This window comes from Maniola hyperantus, chromosome 21 (genome assembly GCF_902806685.2).
Source record: "Maniola hyperantus chromosome 21, iAphHyp1.2, whole genome shotgun sequence".
In the NCBI taxonomy this organism is placed as follows: Eukaryota; Metazoa; Arthropoda; class Insecta; order Lepidoptera; family Nymphalidae; genus Maniola; species Maniola hyperantus.
The window spans coordinates 5,653,362-5,677,183 of NC_048556.1; the positions used below are offsets into that span (position 1 = coordinate 5,653,362).

General features: G+C 38.9%; 2 protein-coding genes across 2 annotated transcripts in view; one reads left to right on the forward strand and one right to left on the reverse strand.

Moving 5' to 3' along the window:
* On the forward strand, positions 1–1,912 carry LOC117992419 (dynein light chain Tctex-type 1-like). Its single transcript, XM_034980113.2, has 3 exons — positions 1–48; positions 595–763; positions 1,691–1,912. The coding sequence occupies exons 1-3, from the start codon at positions 25–27 to the stop codon at positions 1,843–1,845; spliced, it is 348 nt and encodes a 115-aa protein (XP_034836004.1). The 5' UTR covers positions 1–24; the 3' UTR covers positions 1,846–1,912.
* The window catches only part of trx (histone lysine N-methyltransferase trithorax), a 27,822-nt gene continuing 5,903 nt past the window's right edge, over positions 1,904–23,822 (reverse strand). The window contains exons 3-13 of the mRNA XM_034980098.2: positions 23,071–23,262; positions 22,453–22,787; positions 21,231–21,779; positions 20,610–20,783; positions 19,662–19,871; positions 18,783–18,944; positions 8,865–18,419; positions 8,566–8,789; positions 8,357–8,484; positions 7,789–7,979; positions 1,904–7,166 (exon numbers count right to left, since the gene is read on the reverse strand). Coding sequence (XP_034835989.1) covers positions 6,993–7,166; positions 7,789–7,979; positions 8,357–8,484; positions 8,566–8,789; positions 8,865–18,419; positions 18,783–18,944; positions 19,662–19,871; positions 20,610–20,783; positions 21,231–21,779; positions 22,453–22,787; positions 23,071–23,262 — 11,894 coding nt within the window. The 3' untranslated portion in view covers positions 1,904–6,992. The remainder of the gene's footprint in view (positions 7,167–7,788; positions 7,980–8,356; positions 8,485–8,565; positions 8,790–8,864; positions 18,420–18,782; positions 18,945–19,661; positions 19,872–20,609; positions 20,784–21,230; positions 21,780–22,452; positions 22,788–23,070; positions 23,263–23,822) is intronic.

Consider the following 23,822-nt stretch of genomic DNA (forward strand, 5'->3'; position numbering starts at 1 on the left):
AATTTATATCACCATAGTTTAATAATGGCGCAGGAAGACGACGAAGAGGTACACCTATTTTATTTTTGCGTAAGAGACTGACTAACAGCAAAATACATGCATACTAGCTAAGCATCTAGTATAGTAGGCGACAGGGCGAGATGGTAATCGGGGTGGGACTCCTTGCAGTTGCACGCCCGCACAGGCCCTTCGCTAACACGGTGCGGGATGGCGCGGGTGACGGGTATGAGGCGAGGGGACACTCTGCAGACTCTCGTGCGGGGCGTCCCCCGCCTCATATCCCGATCGCCATCTCAACCTCGTGCGGGGCGTCCCCCCGCCTCTTATCCCGATTGCCATCTCAACCTGTCGGGTACTATAAGTAAGTATAGGTATAGTTAGTAATTTTAATTAATTTTTGTTACTATGTAGGTGTAGCTACCAGACTAGGCAAGTTTTGTCTATGACGATTGACGTCACTACAAATCCAACATGGCGGATAATATTCTTGAATGAGTAATGACCGTTACCACTTACCATCAAGGGTTGCATCCTAGGTTCCTGCCTTTTTCCTACTTTATATCGATGTTAAAACTGTACCTATTTTCCTTCCAGGATATAACTTTCAACGTAGAAGAAGTGCAGAACATTGTAAGGGACAATATCGAGTTCTGTCTTGGAGGGAACGTTTACAGTCATTCACGAACACCCCAATGGATCACTGTTATCACAGAGAAGACGCTGTCAAGACTCAATAAACTAAACAAGCCGTTTAAATACATCAGTAACATAATTATTACCTATACCTACATCATAAATTATTATTCTTTCCTACATATTACCTAATTTTAGAATAAAAATCGGTTAAGTACGAGCCGGAGTCACACACGAAGGGTTACGTACCATTGTTCGTCAACCGAAATATAAGCAGGTCAGGAGTAAGCGCGCCGTGTTCCGGGTGCGCTTCCGAGAGGTTGGTAGCAAGGCTAGCGGTGGGACCCGCCTGCCAGTTCGTGGCGGGTCTAACCTGGCGGGAGCGCGGTAGCAATACTATTAAGTGATACCCGTGCAACCACTAGTCTGTCGAGGGAGGAGCACAGGTTTTAGTGGGTGCAAGCCCCACATAACCCCTCCGTTTATCCTGACGGAGGGGTATGCGTCAGGCATTTCCTGTGTATAAAAAAGGGTTCCGTACCATCGTATAAGAATTAACACTTTTTTAATTTTTTATGGCGACTATTGTTATAACGGCAATAGAAATACACATTCTGTAAAAAAAATTACCTCTACCTATTACGGTTCACAAGACACAGGCCGCTGACAGAGAGACGGACAGCGGAGTCTTAGTGATAGGGCATCGATGGCACCGTTCGGGTATGGAATCCTAAAAATGATCCCCAGATTCCAAGTGAGTCAATAACCGGTAAATTATACTAAACTACCCTCCTTATTACAAGTCTTGGTTTGAACTTACTTTCTGAATTGTCATGGATAGAACCTAGAGGCGACATAAGCCATAATTTAGCCTCAATAGCTCAACCGGTAAAGGAGTGGACTAAAAACCGAGAGGTCGACGGTTCAAACCCCGCCCGTTGCACTATTGTCGTACCTACTCCTAGCACAAGCCTGACGCTTAGTTGGAGAGGAAAGGGGAATATTAGTCATTTAACATGGCTAATATTCTTTATAAAAAAAATCTCTTTGCTTTTAGTGAGGATGACGGTGACCCAAAAAAATGGCACGGGTTTGCACACGGCCGCCGCATACTTCTGGGATACTGCCACGGATGGGACGTGCACCGTGCGTTGGGAAAACAAGTACATGTACTGCATAGTTAATATTTGGGCACTAGCGCTACAGCTCTAATTTTAATGTCTTTATAGCTTAGGGCTTGCTTAAACATGCTATAAATAAAACAAAAACATAAAGCACATTTTAGTATTTTTATTTTTGGTAAAATTTACCACAATACAAAATAATGATAGAAATAAATAAAGTAATAAAATGTATAGACAGGGCATAGAACTATGCATTGTAAAATTGGTGCTTTTAAAGCAATATAATATAATTTATAATAACATTAGGCAAAATGGCATGTGTACATTAAAAATAAAAGCATTATTTTAACACAAAATAATATCAAGAGCAGACATTTTTTTACTTAATACAATTAACGAAATTATTCATCACTAAGTGATTTGGTCTTTTAAAAATTATATTTGTAGGACTAATAAAATGCACATGCGCTTAATTTAAGCATGATCTCATTTTTACACAACTCAAATATTAAATATAAATCAATCGATGATTAACAACACTGTCAGGGTCAAGAGATAAAAACTAGAGGCGTTTTTGTGCCGTGGCTTAGTGACAAAGTGTGATGTGAATAGACGCTGACGTTCCAGTAAAGGACCTATAGCTGATACTAGCTCTCGAACCATTAGTACCTACAGGGCAATAGGAACTATAACGCGTAAAATTTGTTAACTCCTCACGCGACATTTTAACTTTTTGTGTCTAATTTCATGTCACAAGTACGATTTTAGTACTTATTTTAAAGGAGAACCGTACTTTTGACATGACAGTTGACCCATAGTTAAAATGGTGCGTGAGGAATCCATTTCGTACGGGCTATACATACTGATCATCATCATCATCATCATCAACCAATAGACGTCCACTACTGGACATAGGTCTCTTGTAGGGACTTCCACACGCCACGGTCTTGCGCCGCCTGGATCCAGCATCCAGATCCTATCCTATCAGTATCTACATACTGATAGGCTCTTATTTTTCAACTAGGTACATCACCCGTAATTTTGACCCAGTGGTCTTTTGCGGGGACGGTTTCCGTTTAAAAAAAAAACCAGCCAAGTGTGAGTCAGGCTCGCGCAACGAGGGTTCCGTACTGCAGTCGTATTTTTTTGACATTTTGTAAGATAATAGAAAAACTATGATGCGTACAAATAAATAAAAATCTGTTTTAGAATGCACAGGTGAAGCCCTTTCTAATAATATCTCTAGACAAGGTTAGTGGCTATATGGGTATCGTTATTTTTTAACGTCAACATAAAAGTACTTTGGTAAAGCTACGAAAAAATATCTATAATTCGTTCCCTGGTTTTGTTTCATTTTGATATTAATGAAACTAATCGTACATCGAAGGCCCAAATTAAAATATGGGATGTTTATTCGTGTACAGTCGTTGGTACGTAAACTACTGTGTCAATGATTTTGAAGTTATATTTGAGACACATGTTTGTGATGGGCTTACAACATAAAAAGAACTATAGTATTCCATAGAACCTATTAGCCAATTTCTAGTACTTAATACAAAATATTAAACTAATATTCCGAGAGTAAGAAAATACATCTACCTACTTATATTTAAACTGACACTTTCAAGCACTATCTTGGCGACACGGCACAGAAACACAACTTCATAAATACGGAACGTACAAAGAAAAGAGGTAAAACAGAAAATAATAATAATTCAGATTAACATTATTTGAATAAAAAACTTATATTAAAAATAGATGTTAATTATAGGTCATATTGATTAAAATTACCTGTACTTTGTTATTTATTATCGTTACTCGATGTACAACTTCTACTATGTTTACTGATCAATTTATTTATAACATGTATTACAATTAACTAATGAAAATATACTTGATTGTATGATTTTAAATTCCTAGAGACTAGTCCACAAGTCAACTGTTTCAAAAATTAGTGCATAAAAAATAACAAGGTGAAATAATGTAAAAATTCTAACATCGGGTGAACCTAAAACATGGCTAACTCTATAGTACCACTACTTTTTTTCTTTATTGTGGTAAAGCTAGATTAGACGGAAATTCGACAGAATGGATAAAGCCATAAAAATTGTTAAGTTTTTTTCAAATTAAAAACAGTGTAAACTGTATAACAAGTATGTTCAGAAATCCTGAGAAAATAAGTAAATAAATTGTATATTTTTGAAATTGAATTGTCACAAAATAATGTCGAAAAGTAACATTGCTTACAATTACTAGAGATGCCATTCCTCCAACTAATTTATTTAACGTTTTAAGAATTTAATAACACTATAAAATGGACATAACTACTGTTGTAAAATTGTACTCCTTTCGAGGTCAATTCATAAACCACCGAGTCCTTATTTGGCTTACTTAGAGATGGCAACCCTAATAACAGCAAATGAAGTAATCAGTGCAGTTCCAGCTGTACAGAATGTATTTTTATTACTAAAACTATCATTTAAACGGTTTTACTGGTTCACCTAAGAATATGTTAATACTGCTTAATAGATGCAGTTACTGTTCGGTCCTAAACTAGTTTCGCATTCGGTTCTGCATCTAATATTATTATTACTAGAATTATTGTGAAAATTTGAAAAGTCACTGGTACTTATAGTTCATATAACTGTGATGACACTGTGATGCATTAATTTCTATTTCTCTAGACATAAAAATAAAATCACACGAAAACCGTATTATTAGGAAATACAAATAAAAAATTGGTACTTTCAATATAACTTAATGTTTTAGTTTTAAACTCAAGCCGTGTTGAAACAAATATTAAAGCTAAAAATGTGCATTTTCGTGTTAAATCGTTCCTGGCCGGGAGTCTGTCAGCATCTCATTTAAAACATCCGTCAAAACAACCTGTTCCGAGCCAACCCGCACACCCAATAACTTATTTTATGTACATGATGTATGTAATGTTCCTTTAAAGTACACCCTACCGCTATGACTACGATAAAACGATTTGTCGCTTAAACTCATTATTATGACAGATAATTTCTCTTATTTACAAATTAGCTATACAATACTTATTAAAATTACAAAAAAAGTAACATTGTACTGTAACTTTGCTAACCTTCATTCGAATGTATTTATGTTAATTAACAACTAATTTCCATCTATGTACACGTACGCCGCTATGTTAGTCGAGACTTAACTGATCACAAGAGGAGACATTGAACAAATGAGGAACAAATATACTACGCACTAACCGTTCACTTATCCCGCCTTGGGTTTACGCATATCACATCAATGTTAAGCCGCGCCCACACAAAGAAAACTACTTTTGTATGTACGAAAAATTGTTGTGTTAAGCATAAATTTTCATTAACGTGGAATTCTCTTTTGCCTAAAATTGGTATCCACACAATCTTTTTTGCCATACACGAAACCAAACGCAATTTTTTTTAGAGTGGACGCGGCTTTAGGTGCTGACGATAGCCGTAACAGTCTAAAGCCGCTCAAGAACCTCTAACCGACCTAGCTAAAACGATACAACTTAAAAAATATGTACACAATGTATAAAAACTTATCACAAAATAAGAAATATCTATAAAAACCAATATAATAAGTGTGTTCACTTAAAAATTCCTAACCACCAAAATATAATCCGCATTCTACCATCCTATATCTAAAAAGCGGTTAACTGCAAAAAAAAGTAGTTTTTGTGTTATCGCCAAGGAACGAGGGAGGAAATTTTCAAAAACTAATATTTTAAAAAAAGCATGCTACATAGGACCAACGTTTTACTACTTTTAAGACAAAAGTTTTTAGTGAGTTTTTAATTTGGTCCTATGTAGCAAACTTTTTTTTAGAAACATCGGTTTAACTAAATTCTCGTGTTATTTGGTGATAACTCTTTAAACTATTTTTGGGAGTCAACCGCTTCTTAGACCAAGGTTTTTAGTTTGGCCTTACGTAGCAAACTTTTTAGAAAAATCACTTTTTCATAATGTAACTATGTTAATTAACCAATTTTTAGATGCTTGCTTATAGGATAGCCTCAATTACGATCGAGGTTTTCAAGTTGCTTGGCGATGCCGCCACGTTCGTTTATACACATAGTTGGATTTTTTAAGTGAACACGCCTTACAATCCAACAATTCTAAACACTGGGCAGATTCATATAAGAGATCATAACAAGATTCATGAAAACTTCCGTGACCATTGGCTCTAGTGGCACTAAAATGTCAAGTAAAGAGGTGGGAATAACACGATATGTGAATTGGACTTATTGTCTTAATTATGTACATATAGAAAATTGTGCTCGACCCAGTATTTTCTTCCGCACCTTAACGTCCCGCAAACTCTTATAATTTCATTCATATTCTTCATCAAACGCTTAGTTCTTCTAAAAATACGTCTAAATCAGTAATGTACTTATTTGATTATTATGCTATTTAGTAACTAATCCGATATAATATATTGTAATGTTTTTTGCACGGGAAACCTCGTAGACTAAGGCCGCGTCCAGTCTGACAGTTGCATACTTTTGTTCTTGTAGATGACCAATTTACTAGTAGTCTAACTACACTGGTGCGCTTTCAACTAGCGTTTTAAATTGCGTTAATCGCACGCGCTAACTACCCAGAGGTATGCCTGTGCGCATGCCTCATGTTCGCTGGCAATAGTGCATGCATCAAACTGTGGTGCAATCAATATTGCATGCATTGCTTGAGTAGTTATCATGATGCATATATCTACGCAAGTTGAAAGCGCACCAGTGAAGTTAGACCAGTACTAAGCCGCGTACAATGAAGACATCAAGTATTTTGGCATAGTTCCAGGCAGTTAAATAGTCGCATCTGACATGCAAGTGCGAGATCGCACAGGTATTGTTCCACGCGCTCGTGTACTGTGTACGAATGTTGCACTCACACTAATGCAGATGGCGAACGCAGCGCGCGAGCTGGTGTGTTCCCCTCCCTAGCGTCGCGCGCCCCACTGAATGACGCCTGAAAAATGCTATTGCGATGCGTCTTGCAGTTAACTTCAAGAACGACTGTTTAATTGGCGCGGACTATACTTCAGCATCCGTCAGTCTAGACGCGGCCCAAAAACACTGCAAAGACGGTAATTTTACACGAACAGACGACATAAATATAAGTGACGTAATCAGTTCAGTAATATCTTCATTCAGTACACCGCACTTCTTTCTGAAAGCCAGAATAATTGACACAATCGAATCACTCACTCTCATACTATAGTTGCTCAGTTGAGGTACTTGCGACACTTCTTCGCGCCACACGTGCACGGTATTTTGACTTCTTCGAAAGGGAACTTGTAGTCGTAAGTGAGCTCTTCGCCGATTGAGATCCGTCGGAGAGCGAAAATCAGGATGTGCTTGTGGCCGTGGATGTCAACAACGCGCGAGTAGCAGTTAGGCTGAAAATGAGTAAAATCATTAATACAAATAGGAAATTCCAAACCCGGAGGTGGGTTTTTTAATTTGTTATAGGCACACGCTTCGGTTTAAAGACATTTATTTCTCAATAAAGAACACAACAGTTCACTTATATATCGAGAATTAACAACTGTTTACATTAATTAATTACTTAAATTAACACATGTGCTGGTACATGGTGCTTGACCACAATTACACTGAGTGATGATATGGCCTCACATGTAGCTTTAGTTTTATGTTTGCATAATTAATTATCACCACTACATCATATTACCCAATTTGACTAAAATATGACTTTGATGTGCGTTTGCCTATATTCCCTCTTATTTTAAAGATACCCGGATTGTAATTGGTAGGAAACAGATTGCGAAAATGTATTTCAAAATAGAGCATTATGTACTACTACACTGAAAAAAGAATGTGCCTAACCTAATGCATTGTTTTAGTGGTCTAAAACATCTTCGCATTACTGCCTTTCCAATGAAGGCGGGGACTGTGTGGGTGTGCGGGGAGGCGTCCCCACCTCGATTGCCATCTCGACCTATCGCGTACTATAGGTAGAAACATTTTTTGTGTTTTATGTTGTAAATAGGATATACTCACATCACACGAATGGTTTATGAATCTCGCAGCGTTGCCCTTGAGAGTCGCGTCGACGACTAGATGGTCGTCGATGCGGAACATATAGCAGCCGCCCACGCCACGGCGGCCGCTCATCGCCTCGTACTTCTTCTCGCGCTGATCCGCTAGCACTGCGCGTATCACTTCGCCGGCGTACTCGATTACCATGTCGCCTGAAAATAATGAATACACATAATAGAAATATTTTTTACTCCCACTTGTAATAAATTGCTTTGCTACAGAAAGAGGAGTCAGGAGGACTGTAAAAGAGGACTATAATCAGCTCTTCATTGTCCGCACGCCAATAATTTGCCACATGAATATAGTCCACGACAGTCGGGATGGCAATCGAGGTATCAGGCGGGGGGACGCCCCACACACCCACGCTTGCCCGCACCGGGTTAGCGCGGGGGCTGTGCCCCCCGATTGCCATCTCGATCTGTCGCGTACTTTACTATCATATCAACGGCTAAAACTCACTAGAGTTCATCATAAATATCATTCACGACGGTACCTACTAACGCTAAACTTTGTTAGTAACTACAAGTACCTTCTTCAATATCTCGTTTGCAAAACAGTCCACGTCCGTGAATATGTGATCTGTAGACGCCCACAGATGCCTTTGAAGTCTCTTTGAGTTGTCTAAACCTCATCGCGGGGGGCAAAGTTGCCAACCGTCTGTAACAAAATCAAGGATTTGTTTACCTACTGAAAATTATGAGCGGCATGAAAGAACAATAATTTCCGTTAAATATAAACCTTGAAATGGAACTTTCTCCCTCTTGTCCACCGAATGGCGGAGGTTCCTCTCTGAAAGGAGATGCCATCCAACTAAACATGTCATGATTTTGTTTCCTCGACACTGGTCCTGTGCGTGCGCTTCCCCACGGGCTCTCCTTGAAACCTTCGCTCAGATCTAAATCATTGTCCCAGCTGTTCAACGGACGATCTTGACGTATCTTGTACTTCGTGCATCGATTTGCCTGCAAACAAAGCACCATTGTAGAAAAAGATAACGTCCTTACTCATCAATCATATTTTATAAACTCCAAACTTACCCCGGGTAATTGTTCAATTAAATATCTCAAGGCGTTATTATTTAACCCTAGTAAATGAGCTCCAGATAAAGTAGATGGTAAGTTGTATTGAATGAGAGGCAGCCCGGCCTGTTTTCTGGCGTTTTGCACAGCCTCTATAACTTTCGTCCATAGATCTGTCAAAGACGACGAGGAATAGATGAATCCATCCTCTGAAGACACCTCATATATAAGTTTTGGACCATCATCTTTTGGTGGATCGGGCGCCTGTTTAGGTTGCGCTAGCTTGTTTTCTTGACCCTTCGCAGCTTTAGTTAGTTTCTTCGTAACAACTGTCTCTGTGTCAGGTTTTTTATCAGTTAAGGGCCGTTTTAAAACTTTAGTCGATGGATTCGGCATTTTGGTCGGTACTGATTTGTTGGTGTCCTTTTCTATTAGTACTTTAGGCGGTTCTGGTTCTATTACATCTAAACTCGGCAATGACATCATTTTGGGAATATTTTCGATGGTTTCACTGCGAGCAACAGAAATTGCAGACGAACCTGAACTTGTGTTTGCTTGTTGCATTTCATTGGATAATTGTATCGCTCGAGCTGCATCCCTTTCTTCCTTTTCTCTTTTAGCTTTTTCTATTACTTGCATTCTCTTAGATTCTTCGATAGCCTTCTCGAGGTCACTGTCAATACTCTCATCTTTTATATTTAAATCCGGCATATCGTGACTCACAGGCCTTTGCTTAGGTACTGTGGGCGCTTTAGTACCGGAAGTCTTTGTAGATTTACTTTGACCATCTCTATGTAATGGCAGAACTCTATTCATTGGTCTCATTGTCATAGGGTTTACAACGTTTGTCGGTATACCAGATTGCTGAGTAGGAGGGGCCTTTGGTAGAGTTATACTAGAACTGTTCTGGGTTGGTAAATTAATTGTGCTGTTGTTGTTGACAGGTATACAAATCATGTTATTACTACTACTTTGGTTTTGTAGTAAATTACTGTTAGCTTGAATTGGAAAGTTCAAGTCCGCTGCAGCCTTAGTGGCGATTTTGGGATCGACCAAATTATTTTGAACAGTTATGTTCACAGTATTATTACTTGAATTTACGTTAATATTCATAGGCGCGCTATTGGGTATTGCTTGGAAAGGTACATTGATCATAGTATTACTTTCGCTTTTCTGCTGAAATGCTAAAGGATCACTAGAGATTCCAGCTACATTGTTGTTACTATTATTTGTAACCACACGTATGTTGTGCTGCTGAGGCACGTGTTGGGTCATATTATTCTCGACATTTGTATTGTTCAGTCTATTTCTCTCTGGAAGATTGATTATTCTGTTGTTACTTTGTGAATTCATCTGCATAAAACCCATTTGACTATTGCCTGGCACTGCGTGATTTTGTTTATCGGCAGTCCCGACTACATTAACTTTAGCACAGTCGCTAACAGGCATTGTTGTGTTAGGCGGTGGTCCCATAATATTTTTTCCTCTTGCGGGCTCTTGTACAAACTTAGGTTGTTCGTTTACTGCCATGTTCGTCCTATTTATTTGGCTTTCCATATTAGTAATAGGTGTTTGGGTTAAGTTGTTTCCATTCATACTACAGCTACTCAAATTTATTTGCGAATTATTTGAAACTTGACCCGTCAACATTTGATTTTGGTTATTAGTAGTATGAGTTTGTGAATTGTTCATCATCATGTGATTGGAATTCGACATAAGATTAGTTATTTCTGTAGAGTTATTGCAACTCATCAACAAATCGTGACCATTGAGAGCGTTTTGGTTGTTTGCGCCGTAAATAGAGCTGTTATTAATGTTGTTCATCATCATATTGTTAGACATATTGGTATTATTTACGTTCATACCATGCATAATGTTTGCATTGTTGCTTATATTCATATTATTACTCGTGTTCATATTTGCGCACATTTCAAACGAAGACTGATTGTTAGTAAACTGTGAGCTGGTAGAACTTGAACAACTGCCACTGCATGAATTTTGGAGTTCATTCTTAATATCTGGTATATTGGGCATATGCATCAATGAATTATTCAGCGATTGATGATTAGCATTAGACATTTGCATAGTATTGTTAAGATTATTATGCATATTCATGTTATTCATTGAATTAATATTGTTAATCTGATGTTGCATCAAATTGTTATGTTCCATCGAATTTCTATTATTTTGCATTTGGTTCATGGTGTTCAGATTTTGCATTGCCATAGAACTATTATCGTGCCTGTTACTATGCATATTGGGTATAACAGTTGAACTGTCCAATTGATGACCGAGGCCCATATTGACGTTATTCCCAGACATATTATTATGATGCATGTGCATATTGTTGTCCGTTTGTTGTCTATTATGCATTTGGTTTGAAACATGTTGATGCAAACCCATTAAAGTATTATCTATATGAGGACGAGTATTTTGTAACTGCATCATGTTTGACATTTGATGCTGGTGATGATGTATAGAATTATCCATTTGTCTATTTTGTTGTTGAATGGTCATTTGTTGATTCATATGCAGGTTGTTATCGATTTGCGAACGGCTATTATTACCACTCATGTGGTGATTAATTTGTTGCATAGAATGCATTTGCTGATTATGTAAAGATTCCATAGATCTGTTATTTGAGTGAATTTGGTGATTAGCATTGTTTATATTATGAGACTGCATGTTTTCCATCATCATTCTATTATTTTGCATATTATTCATATTAGATAACGACTGATTCATATGCATGTGATTCAATTCACCCAGGTCAGCACGATTCATATTATGATTATTTCCAATATTGTGCATACTAACATTCTGACCCAAGCCGTTACTGTTGTCTGGTGTGCTTCGATTAGAAATCATATTGTTCTGGTTATGACTTTGCTGACCACTAATAAGATTATCATGATAAGATCTGGTAGTGAGCCCTGGGTTCAACTGTTGCATTGATCCGCTATTTTCTACGTGACGATTGTGTTGAATCTGTCCATTCATAATATGAATTTGATTAGAAGATGTATGCTGTCCATTATCGTGTGATATCATTTGCATACTCCCATGTGGCAAATTAGGTGTATTTAGAGAAGTATTAGCCAAATCATGCTGCTGGTTATTTTCGCTAGGCGTATTCATATTAACTCGATTATTAGCCATCTCCTGACATGACATATTTATATTTTGCGAGGTATTCGCAGAATTCATTAACTGTACTTGTCCATGTGACGAACTGTTTGAAACTGAGCACATTTGATTTTGGTTATTAGAAACAGTCATTGAGTTTTGATTATTTTGCATCTGCGGTCTAATCATGCTAGATGGGATGATACTTATTGATGGCGAATTGTTCATATTTCCTTGAACTTGGCAACTACTCAACTTGTGTATATTTATTTGGTTTTGAAAGTTATCATTATGTTTATTTTCATTAGAACCGATATTTTGATAATTAGTTTTGTCATTTTGTGCGTTGTGTTGAGAATGAGATGCCATTATTTCTTGTGAGAAATTTAAGTGACCTCCTTCAGTCTTGGAAAGTGCATTTATCTTACTCAATTTTAATGCTGTATCAGCGTCGAAATTACTATTCATAGATGCGGGAGGATAAATATTTCCCGCTGTAATTTGTATCACATTATTAGAAGTATGTGCAGATGAGTGATGGCTAGCATTAATACTGGACTCGAATTGATGGATATTATTTAAAGAATTTCCAGTGTTGTTCATTGATAATAAACAGTTCTGATTGTCTTTTCCAAGTTCAGTATGTGCCATTTGTCTTCCAATAAGCAGGTTATTATGAATATTCATTGAAGAGTTTAATGCAGAATTAGCCTTTGCACCAATATTGTGCAGATCAATTTTATTTTCTGCTTGTGTGTTTCGCCATGGAGTCGGCGACTTAATACTCTGCGTCACACTTATCGTTGGCATACTAGAACAATTGGACGTATCATGTAAGTTACCGCTTATTTCGATCATGTGCGAGTTTTCAATCTTCATTGTGTTATTTTTACTAGTAGATGGTGCAATTGAACTTGATACAATTGGCTGTGACAAAGGTATTGACTGCATAGAAAACGACATCGTATTAGGAATAGTTTGTGAAATTGCCATTACAGGTTGACCTATTGATGATACGAGAGTCACATTTGGCGACATAGAGACAATATTAGGTTTTGAAATATTAACCCTCTGTAAACTTTGTGTCGTATTTGACAAAGTCATACTGTGTATCTGGGATGTAATTGGATTAAAATTTTGTTTTCCATTTAATATAGTTCCTTGTTGGGATCCAATTGTTAGAGGAGCTGGGCTCATTTGAATAACTTTTGGAGTTTGTCGGTTATTATTAGATTGTTTATCTGGTAAAGGTTGCAATGTCAAATTAGGGACAGAAGTTTTGACATTTTTCAAAGCTTGTGGTGATGACTGAACTGATTGTGCCGATACAACATTTGGAGTTGATGAAGTGACTACAGTATCACCGACATTGTTTACGACTACATATCCAGTGGGAACTTCTACAATCGGCTCTATCTTACTAGCTTGGAACACTTGTGTGGTAGTTGCAGAGAAGCTACTGTTCTGTGCGAGTACGCCTTGCATTGCAGTAGATACGAATTGTTGTGATGACATTACAGTATTCTGTACAATAGTTTCTAAACCATAATATACAGGCTGCGTTGTTGTTAGATACATGCATCCGGAAGGATCTGTAACCATTTCCAGAGTTGGGGCTGACCCTAAGAGGACCTGATCATTGCAAAACTGTGGTAATATTGTCCCTTGAGGGAGAATTGTCGTGCCAGGTGCAGAAGTTATTATAGTGTTTCCTTGGGACGATAGTGCGTTCGGAATTATAGTGGTTTGTCCATTTCCGATACCACTTTGAGGTACTACAGTCCCCGTTTGTAAGGTTTGAGATGTTATATTGCCAGGGGTCAGACCTTGAATAGTTCCTTGAGGTATTATCGTAGCTCCATTTTGAGTATGTATGGCTTGCGGTAATATTGTCGGCCCATTGGGACCCTGAGATATTATGCCTTGTGTTTGAATAGCTCCTTGAGGTAGTAGCGTAGCTCCTTGTTGAATGGTTTGCGGCAATATGCCTACGTTTCCCTGAGGTAACAGCACAGGTATACCTCCACTAGGCACGGCAACTAATCCGCCCGATTCAGTTTGTTGAATTTGAAATGTTTGAGGCATAAGTCCACTCTGTGAAATAAATTGTGTTGGTCCCGTTTTGAAATCTCCTTGAGGTGCAATAGTTGCGATATATTGCATATTTTGATTCTGCTGTTGAGATAATGCTTCGACATACGCCGACATAATATTTTGATTTGCGACCGGTTGCACGATAATTGAAGGCTGGCCTGTCTGATTGTTTGTTTGAAGCTGGATGACAGTGTTACCTGGTCCCAATGGAGACTGATTAATCGTCGTAAATGTCTTCTCCAATTTTGTTTGTCTTATTTTTGTAGTTGGTTTAGGAATTGGTCTTCCTCTGCCTCGATTTGCGGCTTGAAAAATTGGTTTTGGTTGCATGTGCATTGGTTGTTTTTTCGGCGACTTCTGCGGTGCACTTGGCAAGATTAACTGGTGTTTGGTTTGGGAATTCGGCGACGTTAGCCTTTGCGCTGTCATAGCGGGTACAACAATAGTAGGATTTCCTTGTATTTGTGGTCTTATCATAGGCTGAATATTTTGTATGATCGAAGCGTTAGGCATTCCCTGAATAGAATTAACCGGTAGAGCGATAGATGATGCACTCGCCATATTAGGAAAATTCGCAACTTGATTTTTGCTTTGGATCATAGGTGTAATATTTCCAGCTTGGTTAGAAGGTATCGTCAATACTTGATTATTGGACGACAACACCTGAATTCCGCCTGATCCAGTATGAAACAAGTGTGCCATATCGCTGCCTTGGATTTGCTGTACGTTTGCATTGCCAGTACCTGGTTTTACGCAAATATTGTATGGAATTATACCCTGTTGCGTAATTAATTGTGGAGTCATTATCTTTTGCCCACTAGCCGAACTTGTTTTAGGTGGGAGTAACATCTGCGGTGTTACAACTATCTGCGGTGAAGACAATACTTGTTGGTTGGCAGATACTTGAACATTGGTAGTTTTGCTTTGATCGAATATTACAGTGCCTGACTTCATTTGCTCCGTAATCGTCATAGTCATCTCATTTGCTGGACCTGGTGAAGGTGTTTCTACAATTGTACCATTAATTGTTATTTGTCTCGTATTAATAGACGTTCTTCTTGCAGAGATACCTTCTGCTTTTACTGTATTATCAGATCCGCTTACTACTCCTGCGTGGATTATCATGGGTTGAGCGAACGCGCCTTGAAAAGCGTTTTGGAGTGTGGTCAATGTCCTGTTCTCGGGAGATTTCGGATTTTCACTTTCACTTTCACTTGTAGACATCATATCACATGATGGAATATGTCTGTCGTAAGATTCTTTATTTCGGTAGGTGCATTGACATCTATCACATCTCACTAATTGTTCCATCTGTCCGGATGTGCTGGAATTGTCATCTAGAGGTCGCATGACTAATTCCGGTTGCCCACTTATGGAGTTTCCGGCAATAGTCACGGTATATGTACTCTCGGATCCACTAGCTCTGTACAGAAACTGGTTTGTTTGGCATTTTGATGTGTTATCATTACCAAGATGACTATCTTCAGCGCCATCGAGTTGCTGAATCGGTGTAAAATCTTCCTGAGGACTAGCCGGTCGGGAACTGCATGTGCTTTCAGAGCCTGACCAGTCTGCAGCACCATCCAATTGGGAAATAGGGCTACATTGAATCTTTGTGTAAAAATCAATTACGTCAGTGTAGTATCCATCTGATTTATTTTTATCATCTGAAGAAGGTTCCTCTTTCTGTTTAGGAGATGTGGTCCGATAATTAAGACCAGATGAATGTGGCGCTTCATTGCACTCATTGCTCGTTATCGTTTCTGGTTTTGCTTTTTTATCGGTGCTACTTTTGTCTAGTTCTTTTATTGACTCCAATGTAGTATCAGTAGCTCTTTGAATAGGGCTAAGTTTGCCAGTAGCTGTTGAAGATTTTCCCATTTTGCACCTTTTTATAGTAGATGTCAATAAGCTTGTGTCAAACTTATTATTCCAAGTCAAACTTGTGGACCTTTGCTGTCCTCGCCCAGTTGTTAAGGTTTTAAGATTATGGTTTTGTAAAAGCATCTCTGATTTACTTCTTTTCAACTCTTTATTACCTGATTCTAATCGTGCATTTAATAATTCGTCAATAAAATCATTCGAGCGAGAGTCCGACCTATCGTCGGATTGAGTTATGGCTCCATAGAATTCACTTTTTAAATCCATTGCAATGAGATCTTCGTACGACATTAGCTTGGGAAAAATGTCTTGCATTGATATGCCATCTAAAAGATCATGATTGAGGTCTTCGAATATGGCGTCTTTCACTTCAGGTGGGAGAAGGTCGGCAGTATTTTGAGGCTCTTCTTCATCTTGTTGCTCTTGCTTGCAAACATTATCTAATAAGTACTCAACGACTTGTTTTACTGCCAGATCTTCTAAAGTTACTGTATTTCCAAACTTGATAGGAGACTTATCGCTCTTAATCATACACGCTGTTTTACCAGAGCCAGCCTCTAAACTCTCATGCCACGCTCCTATTTCCGCGATAACACGCTCGACTACTTGGATGTCCATGGTGTGATCGACAGTTATATTTACACCAAAATCAAAGCCAGGCATCGGTTCTGCAAGTATAAGTTTTGTTTTTATCGTGTACCTCACAATTTTAGTGGGTTTCTTACATGACCAAAACAGCCGACTGCACGAAAAATCTACTGGCATCAAAAATTCTTCATAATCAGAGACAGATGGCACTATTTTGCCAAGACTATGGACTGTCAAGGAACCCATCAGAAATTGTACTTTATTTATTTCACTGTATCGTTTCTTTTTCTTATCCAGCTCTACATAAACTGGTCTTGTTAGCTCAAAATCTGCATCTTTTTGTAAGCTCTTTTTTGGAATGTCTTTTCCATGAGTAGGACAGAATACTCGTTTGTCATCCATAAACGCGCAGCTTGCTTTCCTCGCACATGCATAATGATACGTCTCGCTGCAGTTCTTCGCACAACAACCCACACTCGCTCCTTTAACCTCACATTCGGCACATTTGATCATTTTTCCTCTCGAAATGGCAGAATGAACATTTTGAAGGGAGCCATCAATTTCCTCAAATACTTCTGCAGACCATAATGCACAGTTAGCATGAATCCAGTCATTTTGTCCACAATAGAGCAGCCTTCCTTCCATATCTGGTGGTCCATCGCCAGTAGTTTTGCAAAGCACGCATATTCGTGAGTCAACAACAGGATAGAATTCTAGTAGTTCCTCTTCTTCTCGCTCCCCTGCAGATTCCAGTTTAGGCACTAGTTGGTCGAGCGGCCTTTCCACTTGGGCGGTTATTTTTGTACCTTTGGTGTCTGCCATTTCTACATCTTTCAAGGAATCAGAATCTTCCAGCTCACCTTCAACTTCTAAGTTAGGCTGAAGACAATTGTTTTCACAGTCAAACCAAGGAAAGGTCTCAGAAAACAAGTCCTTATAAATCGACTGGAGATCTACACTCGCTGTCCTTTCAATGACATCTTTCATATCATGATTGAAGTCTTTCAGAGAAATGTATTCATCACTGTTTACTCTTTTCTTTATATCGAGCAATGATGGCGACAGAATTCTATTGATATCTTCAAGAGTGGTATCTTCAATAGATATGCTCGATTGTCTTATAATTGCTGGGCTCAGCTCTTGTTCACTGCGAGCCTGTGGGAAGCTCGTTGTGGGCTCTTCGTCGTCAGATATCGGCTCATACTTGTCGTCGTGCAGAGTAGTTGGTAACATGGTAGTTGCCTTCTCTGGTTTGTTTTGGGGAGGATTATTTTCATGAACTTCTACACAAGGCATGTTGAACTCGGTTTTGTTGCTGAAAAGGCCAGTTGAGAAACATATTTCTTTGTTTTGCATTAAGGGCTCTTGGAGATTGACAACTTTGTGCAAAGTGTGTGGAATTTCTTCCTTTTCCATGTCCACGTCAGTCATTAGGGACGAACAGTGCCATATTTGGAACGCGTTGGGGTCGTCAAATTTATTCTGCGGAAGATTGTTGTTTCGGCGTCCTCTTGCAGTGTTTCGGTAAACTTTAGTTTCTGTAGTGTTCTTCAATGATTCGTCACTACTGTCGAAATGTAGTTTTCTTATTGCCTGAGGAGACATGAGTCTGTAGGGTTTATTGGGCACCGGCGTATTCTTGTGGGGTGTTAATTTCAAAAGTGCACAAGCCTTTTTATTTTTGGCGAGTAGTTTGAGTAGGTGTAAAAGTCTTCCCTTCAGATGATCGGTGAGCATTTTCCGCCACGGCGGATCATTTGGCATGCACTTGCAGCAAATGTATTCGATCGACGGCGGCAAAGCGGACAGAAGCTGGTAGCCCTCCCCGGACAAGCCTTCGCAGCTCGCGTGTACCCAACGAGCGCACCAACCACATTCCATCATCTGTGAACAAACAAAATGTATATTATTTAAAAGTTTGGAATTTACAATTTCTAAATTGTCTCTGGTCTGGTGAAAGGCTGTGGCCGTGAATAGAAACCACCCTACCGGCAAAGCTGTGCCACCAAGCGATTTAGCGTTCCGGTACGATGCTGCGTAGAAACCGAGAAGGGGTATGGGTGAAATAAAAACTGCCACACCCCTGCCAAGTTAGTCCGCTACCATGTGAGACTGCATCATCACTTACCACCAGGTGAGATCACAGTCCAGGGCTAACTTGTAATAGAATAAAAAAAGTTAAACTTAACTTAACCTACAACTTTAGAAATCATGTGAAGAAAAAATTTTACTTGTTAACATACATACCTTGCTATCAAAGTCATTGTCCCTGTAACAAGCTTGGCAAAGCGGACAGTAGTTCCCCTTTTGACGGAGCTTGAAGCAGGGTCTGCAGAAAGGCAGGCTTCCCACGAACTTGTTCACTCGGTTGCTGTCGCAACTCTTGCACTTCAAGCATGAACTGCAGATCTAAAAAGATAAATTGAGTCTTAGGAATGCCTTCACTATAGCATAAACTCTTTTTTTTTCCACACAAAAAGAAAAAACTTACAATATTGGTTTCTTCGTGCTCGTAAGCGCTTGGCGGCTTGTCTGAGCACTGCACATTCCTCTGTAGTTAATACTTAGTCTAATATTCTAGGTAGGTAACTATTATGAACATAATGTAGTATTTAGTACTTTGATGTAGTACTCTCAAATCATTGGTGTTTAATTTTTCTTTTAATTGGATGCTTGTATCCAGTGTACCACAAGAGGTCTGGCCAATGCAAGCTGTCATCTTCATAGTTTCTTACCTAGAATAAAGTGCCCCGTTAACAGTCAAACATGTTTGCAAAACACGTAGTTTGTTCGACAAACGCAGCCGTACTTTTTTAACATGTTTGTCAAACACGCCGTCAATCAAATTTGCCAAACACGTAGTTGGTTTGACAAACGCATCAAACACAACCGCAGACTTCCAAATAATTTGACAAACACGTAATATTTAACAAACATGTTTGACCGTTTACAGGGCACTTAAGGAGGTTTCCGTTTACATGACAATTTTTTTTAAATTACTTATGGGGCTTGACAGCTCAGCATAGCCGATTCCACAGTTGATATGACCGGTTCGCTTACGCGCCACCTGTCGGGATAAGTTGGCAGTGTGGATCCCCACTGGATGTTGTATAGGAACATACACACCTGTGGCCAGTCGCTGCGGTGGTCGGGCGGCGCGGCGGGCAAGCACGCGGCGTGGTAGGGGAGCGCGCACGAGCGGCAGCGCAGCCGCGCGGCGGGGCGCGCGCACGCCGCGCACCACACGCAGCGCGCGCACGTCCACGCGCCGCCGCCGCCGGCCTCCTCCGCGCACCACACGTGGTACCACTCGCAGCAGCTGCCGCACACTAGCATCTGGAAACGACAAATAAACGAGATCATTTTAATATTTACTATCAAGCAATCCTAACAAAATAAAGTTCAAAGCCTAAAAACTGAATACTCTTCATAAAATGGACGAATAGACGAAAAGTTCAGAATGAAACTATGTAGTTTCGGGACCTACACAAAGAGACTTCATTTGATAGTCACAACCAACTCATAACAAGTTTTTTGAAGCGAAACCTCCATTCGGACGTTATTATTCCGGGAAATAAAATGAGACAAATCTATGTGGAAAGAAATCGTATAACCAAAAAACAGGCCAAGTGCGAGTCAGACTCGCGCACCGAGGGTTCTGTACTACAGTCGTATTATTCACGGTTTTCGGATTTTTCCCCTTAGAGCGATCACGCACGCATTCATCCGACCCAATACCGTGAAAATACTCGACTGATTCGGATCGGATGAGTGCGTAACCACCCTTAAGTATGCTATAAGACCTACCTACATACCAAATTTCACGATTCTAGGTCAACGGGAAGTACATAAATAAATCTTTAAAATGAATTATATTCATTATATTAATTTTATAAACTGAAAATAACATTTATCGATTAATTACTTCCGATACTATCATGTTTATACATTTTAGATTTTTTCTTGCTTGGTATAAAATACCGTATTAAATATGAAACAATTGGAAAATAAAACATTTCAAAGTTATAAAAAGTTTCAAAGTCATATAATATATATTATAAAAAGGAAGTTTACCTTCTCTCTGCCAGCACTTCCACACAAGAAACATAGTTTGGCGATAGTGAAAGGTATAGTGCCAATGAGACCAAAGCCAGAGTTGCACACTTCATCTGGATCGTAGCTTTCCCAAAAATCGACACAAATCAATTCTGGCCGATTTTGGCCACATTTTTGAGCGCGTCCTCGGACCTGAAACATAATTAGAGGAATGTTAAAAAAAAGGAACTATTCTCTATCCCCGCAAAGAAGTTAGTATATCGCTCTCTCTGTTACATAATTCCATACAAATGACAGAGACGAAAACCTCAGAGGGCGTTAACCGTTTTGTGTCACCAACCAATCACAAACATGTTTTCGAAAACACTTGAAATTCAATTCAAAAATGAATTGAATTTCAAGTGTTTTTGAAAACATGTTTGTGATTGGTTGGTGCCTCAAAACAGTTAACTCCCACTGAGATTTTCGTCTCTGTCAATTGTATGGCGTTACGTAACAGAGAGAGCGATATACTAACTTTTTCCGTGGATACAGTATAGTAAAAACTTGAAAGTACGAAATTATGACATCTTATTTAGTTTACAATAACTCATAACTAATCAAATATCCAAATCTATGTAATATAATGAAACAACGTACGTTTGTTATATTTGTGAATGGTTTCAAAGTTGATTTCCTCGGTACAATATCTATAATTGTTTCATCCTCGCTTGAATCTTTGCTCTGTTTTGTCACAACTTCCGTCTTTCTCTTCTTAGGCTCAGTCTGGACTTCTGGATCACTCTCCTTAGTAGAAACTTCTGGAACAACTTGCAGTTTGTTCTCAGGGTCAACTTCAGAGTCACAGCCGAATAAGTCTGGAGTGACTCTACCTTTTTCTTCTACAGGCATAATATTACCGACTTCATCGGTTGAGATAGGTTTATTATCACTCTTCTCTTTCTCTTCTGGAGTAGGGAATGTTGCAATTGGTTGGCCCAGTACAATGGAAGCACTTCTACAGACGTGCTTAACCCTGGGACCTTTGAGTTCCATTTTCTGGCGTTTGGGATCTTCCGCCTGTTTGGATTCGCCTTTATCTTTCTTGCGGACTTTAATCCTGGTTAGACGACGCTTTCTATTGGTACTGAAATCTTCATTGTTCTCCTCATTCGCATCTTGATCTTTCTGCTGTTTAGCGTCCTTCTCCTATGAACAAAGTAAATGTTCAAGAACATTAATAAATATAGATTACTAGCTGATGCCTGCGACTTAGTACGCGTGGATTTAGGTTTTTAAAAATCCCGTGGGAACTCTTTGATTTTCCGGGATAAAAAGTAGCTCATGTTACTCTCCAAGTCTTTATCTATACCCATGCAAAAAATCACGTCAGTCCGTTGCACCGTTGTTTGTTGCTGTGTTGGTTTGTCCTTCAATCACGTCGCAACGGTGCAACGGATTGACGTGATTCTTGTATTCTTTGATTTTAAAAACCTTGTTCGAGTTTTAATTTTATCCACATTTTTATCCACTATACTTGATTATTACAAACGCGAAATTGTGTCTGTCCGTATATCTGTTATGTACATACTCACAACTAAGCTGCTGAAATATTTTATCAAACCACAAAAATAGCTTTCATACTTGGATAAGGACAAAAAAAATAAGTAATAGGAACATTTCATGTCACCAAAAAATATAAAAATATTATTGATGTAGTAAACAAAGTCGTAATAAATTTATTTATTAATAACCCAATTCAATTTAAAAAAAATAGACTATGTTACTCAGGAATAATGTAGTTTTCTACTGGTGAAACAACTTACCCTAACAAACAAACTTACAAACTTTACCTATTTATACTTATTTCAACTACTCTTACCTCAGGTTTGTCTATGTCCTCAGAAGATTTCTTTGCAGTTTTTACAGCAAATATGTTTTCATTTTCAGTTCCCAATGTATTGAATGTTGATTGAGTGGTAGATGTATTGCTGGACCCTATTCTGAGGGGTTGGGCTTGAGCTAACGGCCCTGGAGGCTTGGATGTAGTCCTCATGTAAGGAGGCAGCATAGCAGTTAAGGTGACTCTTATGTGCGGAGGTACTTGGAACGCCTTGAGACATAATTTGAGCCAACAAGCTGGGCAACGAGATTTGTTAGTGCATTTCAGTAGCTTCCACTGTTGCGATCGTACCACTGGGGGAACATGGCAGTTGCCTGAAAAATAAAAATAAATAAATGTATAATTTAAATTTTTGTGTCTCAGAGAGCACGTTAAGCCGTCAGTCCCAGTTATTATCACTAACATAAGTAATAATAACTACAAAAACTAAGAAACGAAATCTCGCTCCCAGTTGTATGCAGAAGGATCTGGGAATCCTCTACTATCCCCAGAGAACTCCTGCCATTATGTGATTAATGGAAAGGAATCACGCCCCTCAGCAGAGGAATACGACTATAAAGAAGAGAGGAGGGTATTCATAAAAATAATGTAACATACCTTCACCCCTTACACAGTGTGTAACCACAGGCGACGTCCGCAGCACCATTTTGTCCTTCTTCAGCAACTTGGAGATGAACTTACGACACGACTCGCACGAGTAAATGCCGAACTTGCGAGCTTGTCGCACAAATCTGTAGAAGCGTACCGCCCCACAGACTCCACATGTTACAGTTGCTGGAGGGTTATTTGCTAAAAAAAAATATATTAATGTAGTAATAAAAAATATATTATAAATTATAATGTAAAAATATTGTAGTATGTACTTATATTATTTTTCGTACCACTTGTTCAAAAAAGTGACATTCTATGCCACAAAAAGCGGACATAACAATAGTCATTTTTAATCTGTTAAAAACGTTAAGTTTATTTTAATTTATTTTTATAAATAAGTTAATGTTCTAAAAATACGTTTTATCATCATCATGATCAACCCATCACCGGCTCACTACAGAGCGCGGGTCTCCTCTTAGAGTGAGAAGGGTTTTTGGCCATAGTCTACCACGCTGGCACCGCACATGTGCGGATTGGTAGACTTCACACACCTTTGAGAACATTATAGAGAACTCTCAGGCTTGCAGGTTTCCTCACGATGTTTTCCTTCAGCGTTAAAGCAAATGATATTTAATTAATTAAAACGCAGATAACTCCGAAAAGTTAGAGGTGCGTGCCCGGGATCGAACCCTCGACCTCCGATTAGAAGGCGGATGTCCTAACCACTAGGCTATCACAGCAAAATACGTTTAATAAAT

Coding starts and splice junctions, on each gene's coding strand:
- LOC117992419 (XM_034980113.2), top strand. CDS start 25: ATGGCGCAGGAAGACGACGAAGAG. Junction 49..594: donor CGCAGGAAGACGACGAAGAG/GTACACCTATTT, acceptor TTTTCCTTCCAG/GATATAACTTTCAACGTAGA. Junction 764..1,690: donor CAAGCCGTTTAAATACATCA/GTAACATAATTA, acceptor CTTTGCTTTTAG/TGAGGATGACGGTGACCCAA.